The sequence below is a fragment of the Eucalyptus grandis genome, chromosome 8 (assembly GCF_016545825.1).
Source record: "Eucalyptus grandis isolate ANBG69807.140 chromosome 8, ASM1654582v1, whole genome shotgun sequence".
NCBI classification, from domain to species: domain Eukaryota; kingdom Viridiplantae; phylum Streptophyta; class Magnoliopsida; order Myrtales; family Myrtaceae; genus Eucalyptus; species Eucalyptus grandis.
Window position 1 is genome coordinate 22,527,913 of NC_052619.1, and position 8,431 is coordinate 22,536,343.

General features: G+C 41.2%; 1 protein-coding gene across 1 annotated transcript; it reads right to left on the minus strand.

The window, feature by feature from the left end:
- Positions 1–6,279: 6,279 nt before the first annotated feature.
- Positions 6,280–7,962, minus strand: LOC104429813 (UDP-glycosyltransferase 72E1). The gene has a single exon (XM_010042620.3). It carries the CDS (start codon positions 7,873–7,875, stop codon positions 6,427–6,429), a length of 1,449 nt encoding a protein of 482 aa, XP_010040922.2. The 5' UTR covers positions 7,876–7,962; the 3' UTR covers positions 6,280–6,426.
- Positions 7,963–8,431: the final 469 nt, after the last annotated feature.

Below are 8,431 nucleotides of genomic sequence, written 5' to 3' on the forward strand. Positions count from 1 at the left end.
GGGATTTGAACCCCTCACCTCCCCCTTCCATGTTGGAAGGGTGGCCACTAGGGCGAATCCCACTGGTTAAATTCACGTACTAGAGTTTGAACAGGCGAAGATTGCCGTTTTGTGTTAAAGATAGAATAGAAACAAAACACCAAAAAAAAAAAAAAAAAAAAAAAAGACACTACAAGTATCATAACTTTCGTACAGTACTCACTTGAGTACTATAATTTTTTTTTTTTTTTTTAGATCACTTGAGTTCCAAACTTATATATGAAGTCACTTGAGTGCCATATAATTTTTTAATCGATCACTTAAATGTCATAACTTTCTAAAAATGTTTATCATTAATGTTATGTGACGTCGGATTTCCGGCACTTGAACGAACATTTTTAGAAATTTTTAATATTCAAGTAATTGATTGAAAGTTATGATACTCAAGTAAATGTCTTTTTAGATATTATGACAGCTAGGTGGTCAAAAGAAAAAATTATGACATTTAAGTGAGTGTTGTACAAAAATTATGACACTTGTGATGTTCTTATTTCCAATTTACCGTGATATCCGCCGATGGATTGGAGTGATCTCGTGGGAAGGCCTCATTATCCAAAATTTGCAACCAAACTAACTTAATTTGATAATTTCTTTTTTATCGGTTTTCACTCACCACTTCACACTTAATTCGTAAGAGGTGTAACTCGGGATATTTAATCCTGAATCTTTAAATTTGGCCAATTTAGACATAAACATTTTAATAATTTATTAATGGAGTTCTTCTGGCCAATTTTGAAAAAAAAAATGACATGGATGATTGTTGACACCTAATTTTAGCAAATCTAGGAAAATAAAGAAAATAAAAATGGCATTGGAACAAATAAAATGAAAAAAATGAAAAAAAAAATGGGGGAAATTGATTTGATTGATTATGTATAGAAAATTGAAATTTTGATGGATATTCAGATTTTGTTAAATGCAGAAGTAATTTAAAAATCAAGTGAATAAGAGGCAAGAATTTTCACAAAATGGAATAAACCGGAGTAAAATTGAGCTAATTGCGAAATCATGCTTCGATTTGCATCCTTGATTTAATGCAACAGAAGATGAAAACTCGAAAATGCCATACAAAGTAGCCGTTCGGAATTAATATAAAAAGAGAGCTTCATTTTTCGTAACGAGGGCGGATTTTTCGAAAAAATGAAGAGCGAATCCGTTGAGCAGAAAAAAAAATTCGTGCGTGAGAGAGTTCTAAAAAAAAATACAAAAGAAAGGAAGGGAAAATTCTTTTCTTTTTTTAGGTGAAAAGCTACATCTGCAGAAAGGGCATAGCAGCAGAGAGAGCTCGTGTGAGGGGATGTGCTGCAGCAGTAAAAAAAAAAGAAAAAGGAAAAAGATGATGCACTGTTCATCTTCTTCGTGAAGACTCCTCAGCCGGTGTCCACTGCCGCTCGACGCCCGCAGCAACCGTCTGCTGTCCTCTGCGCCGGCCACCGCTCAGCCCACCTCCACGGTCGCACCTCAGCTCGTGCCGAAAGCTCGACACCAGACTGCCGCTCCGAGCCTCCACCCGTGAGCCCGTGTCGAGCCGTCGCCCCCTGTTCCGCCCGCGACGGCGCCCGCCGATCTCGCTGTGCTGCCCGCGACCCAACGCCACTGGAGCCCGCACCGCCGCCGTTCGCCTCCGCCCGGTGCCCGACAACCAGGCCCCCGCCCACGCCGCTGCTGCTCGCCTCATCCGCATCTGCACCGGAGCCCAGACGCCGCGACGAAGCCCCTCTGCTCGCCTCCGCCCAACGCTCAGCCGCCGCCGCGCTGCTGTCCCTGCCGTGACCCGACGCCACCGGAGCCCGCACCGTCGCTGCAAACCTCACCCGCGTCTGCACCAGCGCCCGTCGCCCGCGACCCTCCTCTGCTCTGACGCCGCAGCCTCCCCCGCGACGCCCCTCGCCGTCGCCCTGCTTCGCCGGAGTCCCTCGCCGGTAGCTACCCTTGCTGCTCTAGCCGGAGTCCGTTGCCGGCTAATCCCCTCACCGGAGCAACCATCATCTTTGCTTGGAAAAAAGAAAAGAAACAAAAAAAAAAAAAACACATTAGGTAGTTTTTTTCTTTTTCTTTTATTTTATTTTACTTCATCTTGTTTTTTTAGTATAATTGGTTTTTAATATATGATTGGAAATTCCAACATATCACCTGATTCGCAATCGCGCTTAGGTTTTTTATTTCATCTATAAGGCTTTAGATGAAGTAATTAATCAAGTGGGAATAAAATTGATATTTTGATTTTTAAGTTTTAAGATCAATTTATCGATTTTACTAGCGGAATATTACCCTACGATATGAATAATGTGTGATATTTTCGATGATTTTAGATGATTTGTTTTATCTTAATTGTTTTAATTATCTTGAAATATGTTTGAGTTAGAATATTGCGTGCTTTAGGGTCATTTGCATATTTAGACTAGACATTTTATTTATCATCAATTTTGAAAAAAAAAATGAATTTAGGATGTTAGATTTTTGTTTCATTAGCTTAAATTGCATGTTTAATTATTTGAATTTTTTTTCGAAATTAATAAAACAAAAACACAACAAAAAATAATCATGCATATGTCATGTAGATATATGGCATGTTTTGTATGTTACTACATATTAGGGTAAAATTGTACTTAGTTTAATTCTAGATAATAGTTTTCTTAATTTATTATAAGTTTAGATATTAGATAAATTGCATTTTATGATTATTTGGGTTAAAATAATATTTTAGTTTAAATTAGGATTTGGCTTAACCTAATTCCTAATGCAAATTAAATAGAATCTTAATCTAGTTAAATAATTTTCACATTTTTCCTAATTCCGAATTTTCACGAAAAAATACAAAAAATGACTTAGGATAAATTAATTTTAACCCTTTAGGATGAATTGCATGTTTTTTTAGAAAAAAATGTCATTGCATGTTATTTAGAATTAGATTCATGAAATGCATACCATTTAGTGATCATTGCTAGGTTCATTTAATTAGAAATTGCATGTCATTAGAATTAGGTCATTTAGTTAATATTGCATTGCATATTGCATGATTTTCATTAATTAAATGAAAACAAATAAAAGAAATTACGTGTTAATTAAAAATCATATATAGGGTTAATGATGTGAATTTTTAATTTAACTATGCAGATGCTTTCGTTGCTACAAAGTAAGTCCCCGCATTTTTTTTTTCATTACTTTCTTGAGTGCTAAATTGGTGGTTTGTACACTCGCATGATCACCTCATATGTTAGGAAATAGATTTAAAATCAATTCGAACTGCCTGCAAAAATATTTTTGAAAATTAAAAAAGAAGTACCGAAATGGCATTAGAAAAATCTAGTGTAACCAAGTCCATGTATCTTTAGACTCTGGTTTGTAGGAGTAAAGTGAAACTCCCGTTACTTTACTTAAGTTTCTAATCGACCCACAAAAAAATAAATTAGTGGCGACTTATGATTAAAAAATCAATTGCATGTTAAGAACTTGAACTTAAGTCGTGAATTGGTATGGGCTTGGAAGAGCCCGAGTTAAGTCAAGGCTAAATAATTCATCACCTAAACCCTAGGTGGTTCACACCCGAAAATTTGGTCGCGACAATGATAGCCATCATATATGACATAGCTAAAGCTAACTTAGACAGTTTTTTTTAGCAAATTGTTAATAATTTTTTTGAATTGTTTCTTTTTTCTCCTTTTATTTCATTTTTCTTTATTCCTTTTTTCTTATTTCCTTTTGCTAGTTCATGGCCTCATAGGAGTTGGCGGAGTTTGCTAGCCACAAGCAGGGGCCAAGACACCCTTATTGGATTTGGCCGACATGATGCCTTTGCCTAGCCCAAATCTAGCCAGGGCATTATGGCCCTTACCTAGGCCCTCACTGACCATAGTGAGCCCTTGCTCAATGTTGGCAAGGTAGCCAACCACCAAAAAAAAAAAAAAAAGGGAAAGAAAATGAAAAAATAGAAAAAAATAATTAAAGAATTATAAATTTTGTTTATATTTGCATCAATTGTACTACATAAGACGCCGGCATCCATGTCAGTGATTTTTGACAAATAAATTTATAACTTTTTTGGTAATTTTCTCAGCGTCACTCTTTGTTCGTTCTACATTTTGCTTCCGGTGTCACTACTGCGTGCAAGACTGACTATTCTCGCTTAGCAAAGAATCAAATGTGAGCTATGAGACGAGGTCTTCTACAACAGTATATTGATAAAAATTAAAAAAAGAAAATACTATGTTGGTTCATTTTCTTTGTAGTTTATATTTTGTAATTAACACTACGCAACATGGTATTATAACTATTATATCAAGTTTAGTGTAATCCTAATTAGACTTTACTAGTACCTCATTTTCGATCCTATGGGGTGATCATCATGGAATCAATGATCATGTGGCCTTGGAACCGGCATTTCTAGATGAAATAGACTTGGAGCCTTGGAACCAAAAGACAACTTCATGTGTGCACAGACCATAGAAAGTTGCCGACCAAAATCTTGGTTCAACCTTTAATTGCGTTCAATTTCATTCTCTCTCTCTCTCTCTCTCTCTCTCTCTCTCTCTCTCTCTCTCTCTCTCTCTACAGATAGTCCAATCCAGTCTTTCTTCCACCTCGTTCTTTGCCCTAGCAACAAGGTAGAAGTGATGATAGGCCGGGCCCGCATTGATCAGGCTTGAATGTCAGCCTAATTTTTTCTACAAGTCCACAATCCCAAAATTTATGTATACAAATCTTTGGGCTTGGCCAGACCTTTTCACTAAATACTCGAACATCGTTGTTGGGTTCCGTTGACGAGAGTGGCGTCGGCCACATGCGCGTGTCCAGTAACATATACATACAAATTACGAAATTTCCCCGTAATCCTCCAATTCGATTCATTTTATTTTTGTTTCATTCTCGTGCATTGTCGTTTCCGATTAATTTATATATTTATTAGATTACCATCTATCCGTCCAGAGGGAGAGAGTTTTGAACAGGTGAAAAAGATTTTTTTTTTCTTTTTTTTTTTTCTTTTTGTAGAGGAAAGAGCTTGGAAGATGGATGGTGAAAATCCAAGAGGAAAGAGTGTGTGCACGCGACCTCCTCGGATTATCTATTGAATTTTTTGTTGTCCAAACGGCTTACTCCAATGCCCACGGCATGAGAATCTTGAAACTCTAGGTTTGATTAAGCTAAAGATGTACTTTGATATCACGGAAAAGTATGTCCGTTGACATAATGCCGATTGACCCTAATAGTACTTCTAGCTTGTTGTAGCCGTCTTCGGATGTGAAATCATGTCTTTATTAAACTTTTAGATTACTTAAAGTAATCTCGAGTAGTGGTGCATTTTATGATACAAGTGAATTCAATCGATGTTCTCTAGGCTATAGGTGGGTTTTGCAATCAAGCTCCGAATTTTGATTTAATTTATTTTTTGGTCAAAAAAGTTTTGATTTAATCACCTAATAACAAAATTTTTGTAATCGTTATATAACCAATTTTGGGCAAAATGCTGATGTGGCATATAACATACTAATATTAATAAAGAAGGAAAAATCTTTCACATTGAGATAATTATCCAAAAAATTATAAACCTATTATATAGCAACCAATTTAGTCCCAAACTATGTAAGATAGCAAGCATCCATGTTAGCTATTTTCGGTCAAATTTGACTAGAATGACTACATTGGCAGATAATTGAAATGTTTATGACTAAATTAACTAAATTAAAAGTTTAGAACTAAATTAATCATCATATAATAAGTTTAGATTTTTTTTTTTGGGACAAATTTTCCCTTTCACATCTATTACAAAAATCAATCAACTCGATTACATACTCTTTACATAGGTACGACAATCATTTTTCAATTGTGGATCTTTATCATGGATCGATGTTTGAGACAAAAGGTCTAGGCCTAGAACCCGTGAGGGCGGCTCATCTAATATGGGCACAGGGCATTAGGGACAAAGAAGATCCATGCTCATTCATTTGCGTTGACATTCATTCCCTCTTTCATCTCAGTCATCGCCCAAGGAACAAGGGGCCTGGAACTAGGGACGGAGCGCGATGGCCAATACCCTTTTTCTGGCCGGGTCACAACGTGAATGTCGCCGACCCACTGATCTAGACATCGAAACCCTATATGAACTCTCTAGCAAACGTAATCACAAACTCAATACGACGTGCGTGTGGAGTTGTCTGAGATACGGTGTGCCTTGTCCTCTTGCGGCGTCGGTCTATATGTACATTTTCCTGTCACCATGGTTTATATATTAAGAGAAACCGGTACGACAAAACTAGAGATGAGTCTATGCATATAGATAGATCCACTGCCGCCGTTCCACACGTTTCGAAACCGAAAGAAGGAGAACGAAAAGATGATCACGAAAAGCATCGGACAAACAGAAAAAAGGAAGCTGAATCCATGCAATTTCTAAGCGCCAAGAGCCCTGGCACTTAGGCTGTGCAGCTTCACTTCACATTCCTTGGCCACTCGGGTCAGGGAATTGTGAGAGGAGCCGCCCTCGAGTACGGCTCCCGCGGCACCACGCTGCAGTTCCTTGGCCCTAGTCCTCATCCCATTCCCTTTCGAATTAATGACGCTTCTCACCATGTCTGCTATCTCCTCCCTTCCGATCGGCCCGCCGGCTGGCCTCATCCTCGACCGGACCGCTGTGCCGAGCTTCTCCACCAGCATGGCGGCATTCATCCCTTGCTCCGCGTAGAGCGGCCATGCCACCATGGGAACTCCGTTCACTATGCTTTCCAAGGTCGAGTTCCAGCCGCAGTGCGACACGAACCCTCCCACGGACTCGTGGGCTAGGATCTCGGTTTGCGGCGCCCACATGGGCACCACCATTCCCCTATCGTGGGTCCGGGTGTAGAAACCCCCGGGGAGGTAATTCGGAGTCCCATCCTGGCCGTTGGACCCGTTGAAGAAATTCCCAGACGCGTCGTCGTCCATGGGAGGGCGCACCACCCAAACGAACCTCTGCTGGCTCAGCTCCAGCCCCCATGCCAGCTCGGTGGTTTGCTCAGCCGACAGGGTCCCGCCGCTCCCGAAAGAAACGTAAATGACCGATTCGACTGGTTGCATGCCCAACCAGTTCATCACCTCACTCTTTGAATTCGGTCCAACCGGTCTAACCAATGGACCGACCGGGTAAACCGGTGCCTTAGTGACGCGGCCCAAGAACTTGTCATCTTCCAGCGCATGCAACGTTGAAGGCTCTAGATCTTGCCAAGTGTTCACTAGAATTCCATCGGCCGTCGGTATCTCCCTCCCAATTCGAGTATACTCGGCATAAAGACTCTTATCGGTCTGGTCCAAAAACAGGTCTAAGGTGTCCTCGAATCGGACCGGTTCAAGGCCTGGAATTTCCAAAGGCCTTTTCATAATACGATGCTCATGTTCTACTTTCCCATCTATGGTGGGCAAGTGAATGGTGGCCGCGAGAAACCGCGCCGTTGAAGTGATGAAAACGTACTTGAGCATGTCGAACTCCTCAGCCACAGCCAGAGCTTCAGTTCCGAACAAATCGACCACGAGAGCCGCCGGACGTGCCCTCATGGCGGAGATTGCGGTCCTCAACGAAGGCAAGGCCTCCCGCATCATCATCACAAGCTGGGTCACGACCGAGGAGGTCGAGTCGGTGAGCCCAGAGATGTCCACTGGGGGGAGCAAGACGAGCTTCAGGTGGTTCAGAGCCGACGCCGAGCTGAAAACAGGGGATTCCCCGATCGACGAGTCGGGTGCCACTACGAAGATGGTGACATCGAAGCCGTGGTGGGCGGCGAGGCGCTTCCCAAGCTCCACGACAGGGATTAGGTGGCCCATGCCGGGGCTGGCGAGCAGAGCTGCATGAGGCTTTAGGGTTCGCATGGCTAACTTTTCTAGGACAAGCGAGAGAGAGGACTTAGCAAGAGGGTTTGTGTCGGGTTGTGTTGTATGAATGGGTTTGTGCGAGCTGTATTTATAGCGAAGACGAGTACGATAATCAAGAAGTATCTAACACGATAGAGCTGTATAAGGGTACAATTACATATGCATCTTCCCGGACTAGTGACTGTTATAATGGAGAAGTCAACCAAGGGGCATGAGAAATTTCTACAGAAACACTAGGACCCGCTTTTTGCAAGTTGCTATGTGCCCATCATTGGGCACATAGCAACTTGCAAAAAGCGCGTCCTACAGTGTCCTCTCTTATCCGCCTCATCAAGTGGGCGTCATGGCTGGGAGTCTCGGAGACGCGACGTGGACTTGTTCAGAAAGACAGAGAAGTGACGCGACGTGGACTTGTTCAGCACTTTTTTGAAACTTCCAAACTGCCACGCTAATTTTTCCGGAGTTTGTCCATGAAGTTTAGGACCGCCGTACTCTTTATGCTTTTAAAACGTCAAGAAAACTTTCGCATGACTCCGTCCATGCACACAGACAT